Genomic DNA, 15,880 nt, shown 5'->3' with positions numbered 1-15,880 from the left:
GGGTTTTAGGAATTTAAAGGCAGTTTTTTCTTTGTAAATATTTATTTCTTTTGCTTACATGAAGTCTTTTTTTATTATACAGTGAAATTTCTAAGCCTTTTATCTTAGTGGAGCTCAGTGTGGTGTGATACACTGTCTGTTAACACACTATGACTTGTACTCTAGAAAGTTCAATCCCTCCCCCAAATCTTGAGTTGATTAACTCTTAATTCTTCTAAAAAGAAACATTCTGAACTGTTCATACAGCTACAAGTAAACCTTCAAAATAACCTGTTTAAACGTGTAAAAATCTTGAGCTATTTAACATCACTGAAATCAATTAAAGATCATATTTTCATGTATAATACAGGAAAACTCCCTACTGATTTTTGCAGAACAAATTCCAAACCCAGTATGTAGAGGGTGTACTGAGGGATAAGGTACTTGGGTAAAATTTATCTGCTCACACTATCCTATGTGACTACGTAACATTCAGAACTTCGGAGGAAATTGAAGAATGGGATTATTCTTTTTCCATTTGCACATGAGGACATCATTATGTATTCTTCATATGCCACTAAATGAACATGGTGAACGATATCTTTTCTGTAAGCATGTCTGCAAGCAAGTATCTTGTAAGGGGCCCTAGAGCAGCATCCTAAATGTGGGGGGCACAGTTAAATGCTCGCTCTTCCACCCTCCATCTGTTACGAACACCTACTTCTGGAAGTAAATATTTGCACTCTGTTGTTGTGACCATCAGGAACTAGAAAATGAAAAAGCCTGGTGAGGCATAAGTGTGAACCGTACGTCCCCCTTTATGGAAGATGAGCAGAGCTGTCAGCCTGTGAGAAGCCCTACCTGTGATTTCTGTTTGAGTGAGCTTAGTGGAATGAAGCATAATTGGCTGTGCTGGACGACTGCAGTAAATGATCAAATGAAGAATAAGAGCTGCTAGCTGCTGTAGTTTTTATGAGAAGAAGATTGGGAGAATCTGAAGTTTTTATCAGAAATCTGAGAAACACTTATAATAAACAGGAGGATTGAGCTTCTTAGAACACGGCAGGCAAACACAGCAGATGTTCTAGGGCCCCAGGTGGATAATACAGATGCTAATAAAGCAGACAAGCTGAAATCAGTTAATGAAAGAAGCTTAATCAATCAGAGTTGATTGAAGAAGTGACATGATGAACACAGTGGGAATACAGCAGTTTATTCTTTATTGAATGAAGTGTCATTGGTTTGCTTTCTCTGCTAAGTTTATGCTCTGATGAATCAAGAGTTGCATCTCTGTGTGGAAGTAAACTGCTGAAACTAAGTGTCAGATAATTATTTTTTTTTTCCCCAAGCTGTTTCTCTTTCCTACCCCTTCAGTCCCAACCAGGAAAAGGCCATGCGGCAAAGCTAAGAAGTCTGTGCCGGTGGGTGGGTGCTGGTGCTAGAGGGGACATGGAGGTAGTCTGTCTTGTTCTCCTCCTCGTCTTGTGCTTCATGGCAAGTGAACTTTCCTTGGAAGTGGAAAAGAAACCTCTTGGTTTCACTGTATTCAATTTTTTTCTCTGAAAGTGATTTGCATTTAGTTACTTTTTTAAACACAGATTCCAGGAATCAATAGGAAAAATTCTACTTAATCACAGAAAAATGATACCATAATAGGAGAACTTAGGTTGGAAGAGACTTCTGGGGATGATCCGATCCAAATTCCTGCTGGGAACAGGAGCATCTTTCAGTTGTGATCAAGTAGCTCAGGTCCTTATCTAGCTGAGCACTGAGGCTGTGTAGGCCACTCGAGACTGTTCTACTCCAGTGTTTTCTTCAGTTAAAACACATCGGTTCCAGGGGACTCCAGTGATTGTACAAGCACTGGGGTCAAGGATGCTATAGAGCTTTGGGATCTTGGAGTGGGTGATTGTGGGTTGGTTTGCTTTGTTTTTGTGAAGACTAATGGCTTCAATAGAAGTTTCAGCTGAAACTTGCTGTGAGTTTTCCTGAGGCTGGATGTTAGTTAAGATTAGAGAACCATCATGAGAGCGTGTCATGAATAATGTGAAATCTTTTCTCTCAGGCCATGTACAGGGTACTTCATTTCTGCCTGGCCCCAAATTCTCAAAACATTTCCAGGAAGTTCAAATATGCTCTGACACACCTGGCCTTCAGATCAGCTAGTAGGTTCAGGAGTTCTAAGAGGGAAACCGGAGGGAGAAGAGGTGATTGCATGGACCTCCCTAGGGAGACCAGGCCAAAAATAGAAACAGCTAATAAATTTATTTCAAGTGAGAACTGACAGTAAATTTCTATCCTCTTGGAAGTTTATGCCATTGCTCCAGGCTGAGAATACCTTATTGAATAATTCAAAACACTTCTTGACTTTGGGTTTTTATTTTATTTTTTTTATTATTATTTTTGCAGCTAACTTCAGCTGTCTAAAACTACTTAAGTAGAATAAGCCAATCACATGGACTTTCCCTTGGAAAAAGGGAAAAGGATAAATGGAAAAGGATAGGTACACCTGAAAGAGTCACTTGTTACAGCTGAAGGTGCTTTGGACAGTTGAGATGAATTTTCCTCTGCATGTGCCTATTTCTCTCTGTTAATTACAGAAAAAAATGTATGTTTGCCCCATTCAAGTTTTCATTCTCCATCTAGTGATTTTTCTAGCCAGGCAGTTAATAACTTAATCAATACTAATTCTAATGTTGTTTTCCAGCTATGAACATGGTTGAAATGTGTCACATATGGTCGCAGAGGTTTTTTAACACTTTAGCTGGTATTTGGAATATGGTACAACTATATTTCTGATGCCTGGATACATGCTGGCTTTTATGTTTTGCTTTCAAGAAGAATGAATTCTTGATTTTGTGGCCTGGTACCTACACGTATCTTCGGTCTGTTCTAGGGAGTGTAAGGGTGTAATCTTCCCTCTTCAACAAATAGGTTCAATTGTGTTTATTTGTAATAGATTGTAGCTTGCTTCAAGGGTCAACCAATTGACTTGGATGGGAATGTTCAAGAATAACATGATGCGCAGTTAGAAGAGGTGTCAGAAATCAGCTCTATATGATGCAGCATGGGCAGCTTAGTGTTAAAACCCCAAGCCTAAGTCTAATCTTGTGATCCAGATGAAACAAAATGTCAGAAGTATTCCTCCTGCCAAAACTCTGAATAGCTTCTTTTATCATCGAGTCCTATGATCATGTTGGCTCACAATCAGAGTTGCACAATGTACCGAGCAGCGGTAAGAGGTACAACCTGAGCAAAAGAGAAGCTTCTCAGCTCTCAAAGCCGAGTAAATACTTCAGTGGTGTTCCTTTGAGCTGGAGTTCTGACTCATCCTTGTATTTATTTTAACAGTAAAAACAAGTTGAAGACTGGGGGGGAAACTGCTTTCCCTGCTTTAAAGAGTAGAAAGAACTACAGAACAAGAAGTAAAGTTGAAAGGGACCCCTTGGATGTTGTTAAGGATTCCAAAAGTAGTCTTTAATTGCTGCCAGAACTTATGTGGCTGGAATTTCCATGGAAAACATCAGTGCAGTAGCCAGTTAGCAAAACTTGGAGGAGGTATTTGTACACTAACTTGCAATAGACTTTTTTCATTTCAAAGCTTGTTCACCTCGCCCTACTCTTCATGTTAAAAAAAAAAAAAAAAACAACAAAAAACAACTATCCATGTTTAATACTATGCTTAAGATTAGATAGTAAAACACAACTTCTTGTAGCAGTAATAAGAGTTGCACTATATTAACTACTCTGTATTGTGCTGAGAAGTGATTGCTTATTGTACAGTTGTCAGTTTGCTATCTTTCTAATTGAAGATATAATTCCCACAGCCCACAAATCATTTACAAAGTGCTCAAAACAGGGTTTTTGTAGCTTTTTTTAGGCTGATTTAGCACCCAAGATGAACACATTTCCTATCTTCCTAGCATGAAATAACGATAACTGTTATTCAAAAGGTGTGAAACCACAGAAAGTATTTGTAGAGAGTTTATACCACTTCTTGAGTACTGTAAAGCATGCTATTTAAATATGTGCAACATTTTTGGCTTTAAAGTCTGCCATTTGGGACAAGTTGTATGGTTCATGATAACAGAGTTCTCTGATGTAGCATCATAAGGGCAGATTTCTCATAAGGAAATCTCTATTGATGGACTCATTAATACATGCATTCATGTCATCAGCAATGGCCTCCCAAGTGCAATAGCTTATAAATATGCAAATGCCCAGTTATGGGACCCAGCTGTACCATACTTTCATGTCTAGTAGGTTTCCTTTGTCCATCTAGCTGATGAGGAAATGCACAATGTACACAAAACAGTCCCTTATGTGCTTTTCTAGTATACTGTAATTGTTTTTAATTACATCCTAAACAGTACTAGCAATTGACGCTTCTGTACAAAGTTAAATGTGCAGCATGTTATGTGTTCAGGAAAGGGGAAACATGAGGTTGTAATTAAAACCATTTTTAGCAGAGCTGGAAATAGAACCCAGCTCTGAGCATGGCACACCAGTCGCCTTATTCCTGAAGAAGGAGCTCATCAGATGGGTATGTTTGGTTCTGCTGCCATGTAAAACCTCCTTTCAGCAGAGGATTACAGGTCTTTGAGTGTTTTCCATATTTTAGCCACCTTTACTGATGCTTTCAGAAAACTGCAAAGCTGTCTGATTTGCGGTTTGAGTAGCCTCTTCCTCCTTTAATATCTGTAAGTTAGGCTAAAACCTTTGACATTCAATAATTTCTGGAAGCCTTGGCCACTTGAGCTATTTGCTCCTTGTGTAAAAGCACTAAATAAAAAAAGTGTATCCCAAAGTCCTTATATGCTCTATTCTCTATTCGTGTGTTAGTATTTGGTTGTTATGCATCAGGACTTTTTTTTTTTTGGTCTTAGCCCTAGAAAAAGAGTTTAACCTGTAATTATTTACTTTGTGTACTGATAAAATACTATTTTAAAAGAACACTTGCCAGCGGAAAGAACATTTTTTGCATTGTGTTATTGCTGAGAGGTGATAGTGTTGCATATTTCACTTTGGTACATAGAGTGGTGGCTATTGGGTTAGCAATGACAATCACCATCCTTGAATGCACCCTCTGGCTTAGTTTCTGTTAAGACAACAGGTACAAGTGTCTGTTCCCACTAGTTCCTCAGTTGCTGAACGTTTATCTTTTTGGATGGCGTGAGCATCTTCAGTTCCGATGGGTAATCTTAGTTCTGTGGTTTTGCTGTAAGATCTTCGGTGTTCAGACTGAAGGTTTTCTGATACAATCCCATCTAACACAATGGGATCCTAAGAGGACTAAGCAGGACAGATGTATTAAAAACAGCTTTTTGAAACGCTGAGTAGTGAAAACTGTGGGGAAGGTGTGAAGGGAGGAAAGATTTAAAAAAAAAAAAAAAAATTGGGCAACCTCTTGATAGTAATTGCTGTCAGAATTCATCTAGCTGCGGAGTAAGATTGGCATTCATTCACTTCATCACCTAATGTACCAGGAAAAACATTTGGACACTGGGCATTTCCAAAGATGTGTTTAGTTTAACCCCTGATTTAAACAACAGTAAATGTAAGGTCAAACAGAAGCCCCTACAACATCCAGCTATTCCTAAAATAAATCATGAGTCCCCTGGAAGTATACCTCACATAAAGAACAGAGATGCCCCAAACTTTAGAAAACTGAGCACATTATTAATGCAATAATATGAAGCGCAGCTCCACTGCTACCAGTTGTGTGTTCTGAAATATTGATGCACTTAAAATGCATAATCAGTGCTTAAGTTGTGCGTTTTAAAGCAGGCTCTAAATTCATCCTGTGTTGCCCAGTGTTTCAGCACAGGAAGGGCTTTTCCTCTGTCTTTAAACCATGCTTCTTTTGCCCCTTCCTTTAAGCTGCATGCTTTTTTCCCTTTTCAAGTACCCCTCCACAGGAGGATTCTTCTGGTTCGGTGGCTTTTGGTCACTGTAGCAGCTGCCCTCTAGCCCACGTCCTGTGGCAGCGCCTTCAGTTTCTTCTTGCCATGCCCTAGGCCTTGCTTTCATAACGTCTCTCCTTCTCTCCTTTTCCTAACAGCTTTGGAGTACAGAGGTACTGAATTCAGCCAAATATCACTTTTGTATTTTTTTCTAAAATTAATTCCATATAATGCCTATTAGTTTCCTGAGGTATTTGATGTCTTGAGGCTCGGACCAGCTGCCACTGAGAAGGCCGTGGCTTTTTTAAGATATTTTTTTTCTCTCAGCAATGAATAGTGCACTTGTCCTTTATTTGTAGAGGGTGCAGGGGAAAGGTGATAGTGAGTGAAGGGAGTTTCACAGAACTGGAGTTCTCCTTTCCTAACTTTGACTTCTGCAAAGAGCTGCCTCTGTTGCACGATTTATTTATGTTGGACCCAAAACTGATAGAAACATGAATCCGAGTAAAAATACAAGTCTTTGCACATAACGGTAGCTTGGTTAATGGAGTATGCGACTTCAGAGAGATCTGGCTTATATCTTCATTTTGCAAATGTAAGTTTAGTTTGGTCCGTTTGGAACATTATCAAAGCTCTAGGGAGAGTTTGCACTGAATTAATCATGTGCTTTGGTTGGTATAAATTAACCTCCCATTTTGGTATGCTATAATCCTGATGCGCTGAATGATAGCCACAACTGTTTTATGCTCACTGATTGGAACGAGCACAGGAAATTGGCACGAGGAGGAAACTACTTGCCTTCAGTATGTGAAATGTATTTGCCACTCAGCTGAAACGCTGACTTGTTGCCTTCGGTTAGGTTTATTTTGCATGTCAAATAATTCTCCTCTCCTCCTTCACAAATTTTAGAGGCAACTGTAAAATGCTGACTGAATGGGCTATGTACATATGGCATCTGAGAGGTTTTTTATTAGCTTAAACTAGCACATGTGTTTTCCTGTGAGGAGTATTAAGTGCCTGGACTACAGGTTTAGTGTGCAACTGTTTTTGCAGCTGTGTAGAAGAGCATGATGCGTATTCCCTGGAGCAGGCCTGGGAGAGAGCTCAAGTATGCTGAGGCAAACGCAGGTTGTGTTTATGTAAGTGTCAAACAGAAATACAGCACTTGAACTCTTATCAATGCTGAGCGTGATACTGGTGAATGAGCAGCGATTGCCCAGATGTGTAAAAGGAATGCTGGGCTTCTAATTGCAGAAGGTTTGCTTTCAGAACTTGACAGCCCTACCACACAACGCTGTCCTGCCAGCTGGGAAAAAATGAAGATTTTCTTTTTTTTTCCTTCATTATCTGGAGGGGGTCGCAAACAGCAGTAGTCCATTTGAAATGTACTTGTTGTTAAACTGTTAATGAAGAATACAGTCATTGCTCAGACTGGAAATCTCAATTTGGGAGAGTGAATGTTGAAAACATGTTGCTTCAAGAGAAAGAGTGTATCAGGAGCATGTGTGGAGGTAGAAGTAACCGCAGTAGTGTTCTGCTTTCAGTGACCTACTGATTTTCTGGATATGCCTCACTTGCAGAACGCACATTACATCCCAGAGTAGGTCCCACAAAGCCTAAAACCATGAAAAGGAGATGGAAGGGTTGAGTTGAAAATCCTGAAGCCAGACTTGTACAACATGACCATAACTCCCTGCTTGAGGGTAGGGAAGGGCTGGGGAGGGAAACATCCTTAACTTCTCAAGACAGGTAAAAAATCAGAACTTCATCTGAAAACGTTCCTTTTTGGTGTACTCTGTGCCATCTTTTCAAGGAGCAAATTGTCAAAAAAGCTCATAACGTAATCTGGGATTTAGATGTGGGACCCTCATTGTGTCACGGTGTTCATCCACAGAATGGTTTGTGGCAAAAGGTGGTGAGAGCAGTGGTTTTCTCTAATTGGGAATTGAGTGAAGGGCGACACGCAGTCTGCTCAAAGCCAAATGAGAAATCCGTAGCTGGATGGCAAATCGAGCCCTGATCTCCCCCACCTCTGCGGTCTTCCAGACTCCTGTCTAGCCATGGAATGAAGCATTGCTACAGTTTGTGGAGGCGTTTTCTCTGCAGGGGCACTATCTAGAGCCCAAACACGTGAAGAAATCTTAGTGGGTCAGAACGGTGAGGCTGTGGTTGCCTGAAACTACTGGAATTTAAATGTTGCTGTTACCAAAGTTTTTATGCATAGCAGGTGACCACAGCCTGACCATTACATCTTGAAAATGCCAGCTACCCTTACCTTTCCTTTTAAGTAGACAAAATGGAGCTATTGCAGGCTAAGCCAGGCTGATAATGGCCAGATTCTTCCTTCTGTGTTGCTCTACTTTCTGGTAAGAAGTAATATGCAATATTTATTTTTCTCTCTGAAAGGACTAGTGTTGTAATAATGGTAGTGGCAGTCTAAGGTTGTAAGAAAAAGTCTGCTGGAGGACATTAGCTACTCTTGCCCTACCATTTACAGTTTGGAAAAAAAAAACACAAGCAGGTGAGCTTTCATGCATACGGTCTCTTCAAGAGTCCCCCGATGCATTCAGCATTAGCTGCGGAGTGAACATAATTATCAGCACACAACAAGATACTTGACAGGATGAAAATAATCTGCTAGGGGGAAAGTAGCCACTGTGTAAATAGCGTTAATATGAAAGTTTCTCTGTAACACAAAAGTACAGACTCCGTAACTTAGGCTGCTGCTTTAGTTTGCAGCAGTTTCTTTCTATTCCTATTAGCATGTTACATGTACTAACAATTGAGTGTGCATCTCTCTGAACTGTGTGTATGTGTGCTTAAACTTAAGTAGTTGTATAGTTCTTTTGAATTCAAGGAGATATAAAATTAAGCATATGCTGTCCTGGATAGGAGCCAGAGCATATTTCTCTTTGAAGCAGAAGCTCTGATATGAATTTCTTCTAGAGACTCGTATGAACCGTGATTAACAGGTTCATGAAATAAACAAAAAGGAAGTGTGTGTTTGTGGGCTTTTAATCAGTTTTGGACTGGTTAGGATGTTAAAGCTTCCTTTCTGTTGCCAAATCCTGTGGGTTTAAGGTCTAGTTCTTGAGAGTATTTGGGGAGCGAGAACTCCATGTTAAAGCAGGTATCATAAACTAATTGTGCAAGCCCAGCTTAATTTACTTTTGCAAATTCCTGGTGGATATCATCAGCAACCAAGTTCTCAAGCTGAAGACTGCATTATGAAGAGACTTGTGCAGGGATGATGGTGTGGAAAGTTGTTCTAATACACCAGTGCTCTGAGACCATGCTTTAATGTGCAAAATTATACCACCGACATCTAAGGCTTTTTGTAGTCAGTGGAAAAATTTCTCCTGTCTTCGTTTGGATTTGGCTGAAAACTCCAGTGAGAAGAGAGCTAAGGAAATCAATTAAAGACTTTTTAAATGCACCTAAGGGAGTTAGGTACCCAAGTCCTATTGAAATTCAATAGGATTTAGTTGCTTGGAGCCTTTGGAAAATCTCAACCTAAAATTGCAGGCCTGTAGTATTCTTTATTGCTCCCAATGCTATTGTTGTGTGCTTTCAGCACTGATTAAGGGAAAATAGAAAAGCTTCAGCACAGTCAACTTTTCTAACTTCGTCTCGTACTAAGCTTCCCATCTTCAAAACATGAACACTTACGTAAATATTATTTCGTCTTAATTAAAAGCATTAATAAGGGAACTTTAATGATGTCCAATAACTTCTTAGGCTTAATTATAGGCCTCTGAAGATAGAAATGTGATACTAATACCAAGTTCTTTTTGTTTTCCATTGCCTGTTTAATCCTTTGGTGACAAATATGCTAGATAAAGAATTTTAGCAAATGACCATAAGTTTTTTGAAGGGAAGATAAAAGCTCAGTATGAGACATAATATATTCTGGCTTTAAATGCATTGTGTTTTAAAACTTATTATTGCTTTTAACTTCAATATGCACAACTTTTTTTTTTTTTTAAGATCTCTGAAAGTGACTAAGTAGGGAAGATAACCCCTAGTCTTAAATAGCACTTTTGGCAAATGCTATTGCTCAGTGCATATGTATATGAAAAACTATTTACCTTTTTATTTTTGACCTGTACTTCATTAAGTTGGGATTTTTACTGTATTGAGTTTGGTGTCTGTCTTTGTCTGTTTGCCTAGGCCATCTGATTTGGCTATTCTGTGTATCTTAGAAAACACAGTACAGCTTTCAAGAAGAAATCCTGCCTTTCTCAAGAGAACAAAGGGGGGCCTCTCTATACAAAGCGAGTGAGCTTAGAAGAAACAGTTGCCTTCAGTGCTGTAAATTTGCATACCCTGCTCAGGCTATGCACAAGTGCTGTCTGAAGCATTTTGCAAGCCCTGATGTGTCAGGTGAGCATCGAGCTGTAAACTGGACTCCAGCTCTCTCTGCATTAATGTGCAACCTGCAGTGGTGCTGGTTTTGTGAGCGTAAATGCGACCTATCGCTCTACACAAGAGACGGGTTCCTGCTTTTTTGGCCCCTCGTTGGCTGTAGAGGATACACTACAGCCCTGTTTGTAAAGATGTTGTGCCTGTTTTTCTGTTGTGCAATCCAGCTCCTAGGATTCCACAGCCCGTGGCCGGCAGCAAGTGCTGTTTGTCACTTTTCATTAGCATCAGCAGATCTATTGTCCCTTCTTTTGGCTCCTTCAGAAATGTTCTTGTCAAGAGTTGTGAACAAAATGTTTTCTAGTGTCCCTGTTCTGCTCCTGCTGCCACAGATTGAGAGGAGGTTACCAGACCTTCTCTTGGCACAGCATCTTAGCAGAGAGCTTCCATGGCCTTGTCTTAGAAATAGATAGCAGTGCAAGTTTGGCCACAGGAGCCTTATAGCTGAGGTATGCTGGTTGGCATGTAATGCCTTTAAAGCTATGGGAGAACTTACTCCATCTGTGATGGTTTATGACCAGGTACAGCTTTGAGGTCTACAGGCTGGGCATCAGGCTGTGTATGCTCCAAGCAGGTGCTTTCTCAGCCTCCAGATAATTTCCTTAGCTGTTAAATAGCTGTTATGGTGTCCTGCTCTGTTCTATGTCAGGTTTTGTTTTGTTTCATTTTGTTTGTTCAAGCTATTAATCTAGATGTTTAAAAACAACTAAAGCTCAAATCTGCTTTGTTTTCTTCAGCTAAATTTAGGGACTCTGCCCATCTTTTTCAAATTGCTGCTGTACTTCATCTCAGTGTGGATGTTGGATGCCTCTTAATGTTGGATTGTACCTCTTCCTCTCTAAGTGGGCTGGGGACAGCAGAGGAAAAGCTTTTCAAGATGTTTCAGATGCTCATTTTTCTAATACACAGAAAGCCTTGTTTGCTCTAAACAAGGCTGGTGCTTTTAATAGGTCTGACTCTCCAGGCACACAGCTGAAGTCCGATCACTTCATCAGTTAAGTTAGTCTTCTTTGTAAATAGCTTTTTCCTATTGTCCTCTGATGGAAAGGACTTTGTTGTTTGTTTCTGAAGTTCAGCAGGGTGATGGTTAAACTGTCCTTGCCCACAGCAGGGTACACTTTTGCAGTGCAAGTCAAACCTGATACATTAAGGCTGGTCTCTGAGTCCTTCTCTGTGTTCCTGGTGTGAGCTTATTATGAAACCATGATTATTCCATGGGAACTGTGAAGCCAAAACTGTGGAAGTGAGTAGTGAGACACACTGAAAATCTTTTGTGAGTTTCCCAAACTGGATCCCCCCCACTACATACACTGCTTCACCAATGCACCAGGGAGAACACAAGCTCCATTGCTGGTCATTAGGAGAAATATTTTGGTCCCTGGCATATGGTGGTTGGCTACCTGGAGGTCTGTTTAGTTTCACCAAGCACTGTACCACAGTGGGAATGCCCAAGGCTTGTTACACCAGTCCTGTCAAGCTGTCCTGCACAGGGACTGTTCCTCATAGTTGAAAGTGGGATGATGTGTTTATTGGGGTAAGTTGCTCACAGCTGGAGAGTTGCAGACACTGACAGTGTTCTTCAAGAAAAGCTGTCTCCATGTGTACCTCATGCTCATCTTCTCTACCTTCCCATCCAGGGCTCACCTGGTATTTGGCTGTGATGGGATGATGTGGCTGAGAAGGAATGAAGCACATGTCTGTGGGCTGAGCCAGAGGGATGGCAGAAGTGAGGGTGTCATGTATAAATCAATGATTAAAAGGAAAACAAGTCTTTTGGCTCCAGTATGCCCACAGTGTGAAGGGACATGACTTTCACATCTCAGAGTGCTCTTTCTGTCATGTTGGTATAATAATCTTTTTTTTTTTTAATCTCAATATGATGCTTCAGCTCTCACCTTGTAGAAAGGAAATCAGAATTAAGTTGTAAAGGGTTGAGTGGGTCCTTGCACAGTGCCGTTCTTGTGTTTGTGTGTGTTATTTTAAGCAAGAAAACTTTTCTCCTGAGCTTTAATCCCCACCCCCACCAGTGTTCTGCAGGCAATTATTTTCTGTGTATTTTAATTTTTGCCTTGTGTTGAATGTTGCTTTGTTTCTTATTTCACTCATTCTTTACATCCTCTTTGTCTGCTCACTGCTTTATCCCGCCATTTTCCTATACCAGCCTCTGTTTTGTTCCAGGTCTTCATGAAGCCATATTTCATTCTAGTTGATTCATTGTGAGAAGCACAAAAACTTTTATCTGGTGCACTTGGTAGGTATGTGTTAAGTGGGCAGTTAGGAGAAAGTATCTAAGAAACAGTGAGTGGCCCAAATTCATCTGTAGAGCAACTCAGATATGCTGAGATTCTCAGGTGCGAGGCTTTGCTGTTCTCTGCCAGTGTAACTCTCCTATTAAACTGAATTGGCCCTAATTAGCACTGGCATAAATGAACTAAGGATCAGGTTGCCATTCTTCAAGTTAACGTAAAGCTTCACATTAAGCTGCTAGATAGGGAAAGTAGGAAATATCTTGGTAGTTCAGGAAAACATAATTTTCTAATCTATTTTTTCTTTGCCTGTAAGTTTCTGGCTGCTAATATAAATGTGTACTGACAAGAAATTCATCAGCCTCCTCCACCCCCATGGGATTACTTATTCGACTTATGCAATGCAAGATATTAAAAACACTTTTGTCTGTCACACAGCCACGGGCAGGGGAGGGGGAATTTGCCAGTTGCTAATGGATACCTGGCGTTTTTGTGTATGACCATGAAGAACAGCTTGTGCACTTTCACCCCTGATGTTCCCTGAATAACTCAGGTCTCATTTAGGTCAATAAGCCTTTATCAAAACGTCAGGAGTGAAAAATGTGTCTTGGTGTAAGCCGACTGGTCGTTCCCTCCAGTCACTGGAGTCTATAGAACAATCAATGTTCTCTAAGCTTGTCTGCGTGTCATGCAAAGAACTGGATGACAGTAACCATTGACTGCATGTCTGTTGCATTGTCTTTGGGACAGCCCACATTTGCATACTTGCCAGTGTTCTTGTTAGCCAATGAACCATGGAGGGGCTTTAAAAAACATACACACACAGCTTCGATGCAAATTTGCTATGCAGAGAATACATGCTTCTTTAAAACACAAGCCGGGCTTTCAGTTTTTACCTTCTTGCTATAAAAATGAAACTGATCCTGCCAAGCCCATGGTTTCTGGTCAGAGTGCTGACTTGCTTTATTGTGCTAAAACATTAAATTTACTGTGGGTTTGTCTTTTCCTACCAGAATTCTTGTTTTATTTCTGGCAATCTTTCGGGGTATCTGAAGAGTATTGTCTGTGCCAATGCATATGATGTGAGGCCATACACCCATTCCTCCAATTAATTATTTTGAATGAAGGACACTTCTTGCTCCCTGTGCAGTTGCTATTGTCTTTTGTTAAGGGAGTTTTTTAGTACTGATGAAAGAAGATGCATTAGTTTTCTGCATATTGAAGTGTTCTTGGATATGGGAGCTCGTTGACTCTATCTTAGAAATGAATACAATCCCCTGATCGACAAGGACAGCCTCTGATGCTTTGTTTTATAATAACAGTTTAATGGAACCTTGTGTAGTTAGGTCTTAATTTAATGCAGGTTCTTAAATATCTTTAAGTGAAATTAGACAAAGAAGAATTTTGCTGCATTTGAAGCTGCTGCCTTAACACACAGTCCATCCTTAAAGTGCCTGCTGCAGAGGCTGTTTTTTTTATTTTTATTTTTTTAGATTTATGACTTTAGCTCTGACTTTATTGAAAAAAATATTTAATAATACTCTAAATGAGTTATTGATACGTGAAGGTTTCTGACGGATCCTTTCGGCACCAAACTGTAGAAGGGATTCTTGGCTGGGTCAAAGGGTAGGAGCCTTACATTTATTACAACCAACAATCTGGACAGTTTCATTATATGCTGAAAATGTAATTGGAACACAATATAACCGATTGAGATGCTGTTCTGCCGCATCTGACATCTTGCAGAGATTGAGATTTTCAAAACCAAGGAAGGCGGTCCTGGCTAGCATCTTCCTAAATTTGTGTCACAGAGTAACTTCAACACTGTAGTGCCCTGAGATGAGCAGGTTATGCCAGCAGAAGACTGGAGTTTTAGGTCCACTGAAAGAATATAGTGAGGTCTATTGGTGCGTGGCAATTTTTTTCCCTTTTCTTACTGCTTACAGGCCTGTTATTTTACTGACTATTCAGGGCAACGTCCCATGTGTTTTTGAAGCAGATGAAATGACTCCTGTTGGTGTTGTCTGGGCTAGGGTTGCATCTTAGGTGTTTCAGTTAATTTAGAAATTCATAGGTACCTTGAGTCCCATTTGCCAATTGGATATCATGGAAAAACAGCAGTGACCAGTGCAGAAATAGGGGAGACTGGGTAGAATGTTCAGCATCTCTGCTCTTGCTCTTTATATTAAATCACTCTCTGTAATAAGCAGCCCCTTCTCTTTATCTGCATTATCCTATACAGCTGTGATACCTAACATGGTTTCTTATCTTTACTCTTTCTGACCAGTAATAACATGACCAGTTATTAACTGAGTTTACAGATGAGGAAGTGTTGCAGCTCCTTGGCTTTGGGGAAACTATGCTGAATATGCCATGGTCAGCCACTCTAGAAAAGCCAGGTTTATCTGCACGTGAAGTTCCAAGTACAACATAAGTGTACCTCTGTGTATCAACGAGAGTGTCAGATATCTTTGACATTTGTGGCTTTGTATGCATTTCCAAAGTCATACCTTGTTGTCAGTCTGTGGTTAACACCGAGCTCAATAGCAGCACTTCAGGACTAGACTTGTGTTTCTAACTGTCGACAAGAAGGTGGAAGGGGTGCCTGTTGTCTTACTGTGAGTGCACCAGAAATGTTACTTTCAGCCACATGAGATTAAAAGAAGACTGAAAAAGTATAAGTAAATGTGTGGTTAAGCTGATGTGGTCAGTGGAATGTGAAGCACACCTCTTCCCAAAAAGAAATACACTAGAAAAATACTCATCTTCTGCATATAGACTGTGCTTGTTTTCTTTGGCTCAGTAAGGGAACCTTTTGTTTGAATAGAGAGACCGAGTGAATTGTACAGAGTGGTTTTCAGTTCTCGCACGTGTAGATGAGCCAAACTGCATGCAATTAAAGTATTTAAACTTGCTCTTAATTTTTTATTTCTTTGTTTGCCACTTTTACTGTGTTACTTTAAATGATTTTGGTAGGGTTGATAGTTTTTTAACTTCCAAATTTTGTATTTTATTTCTGCATTTCTAATAGATTCTGAAAAAAAGATGAAAGACATAAAATAGAAAAATAATCTGGTTCCCTGTCTATTTCTTTTAGGAAATTGTATTAGTGGTATTCTTTGGAACAGAATACGTAGTTCGGTTGTGGTCAGCAGGATGCCGCAGTAAATATGTCGGAATATGGGGAAGGCTCCGTTTTGCTAGGAAGCCTATTTCAATCATTGGTGAGTACACACAGCTCGCAAAGTTGATGTAAACATCAGGTAAAAGTCATCCTTGAAAGTTCTGAAAAATGAAATTTCTATAGCAATTGAAGCAAAGATTAAGCAA

General features: G+C 40.0%; 1 protein-coding gene across 12 annotated transcripts in view; it reads left to right on the top strand.

The window, feature by feature from the left end:
• KCNQ1 (potassium voltage-gated channel subfamily Q member 1) overlaps window positions 1–15,880 on the top strand; it is a 409,605-nt gene that overhangs the window by 132,118 nt on the left and 261,607 nt on the right. For 11 of the 12 annotated variants that reach the window (XR_013952150.1, XR_013952151.1, XR_013952152.1 and 8 more), the window contains exon 3: window positions 15,648–15,774. Coding sequence is in view for 9 of the 12 variants with exons in the window: in XM_080595232.1 (XP_080451358.1) it covers window positions 15,648–15,774 (127 nt within the window). In the remaining 3 variants the exon portion in view is untranslated. Of the gene's footprint in view, window positions 1–10,087; window positions 10,266–15,647; window positions 15,775–15,880 lie in introns of those variants that run through there. The other variant, XM_080595227.1, reaches the window with a different exon arrangement.

Source organism: Anser brachyrhynchus (genome assembly GCF_964034855.1).
Source record: "Anser brachyrhynchus genome assembly, chromosome: 5".
In the NCBI taxonomy this organism is placed as follows: Eukaryota; Metazoa; Chordata; class Aves; order Anseriformes; family Anatidae; genus Anser; species Anser brachyrhynchus.
The sequence above is the reverse complement of the archived record's forward strand: the minus strand, read 5'-3'. Positions and strand labels throughout refer to the sequence as shown.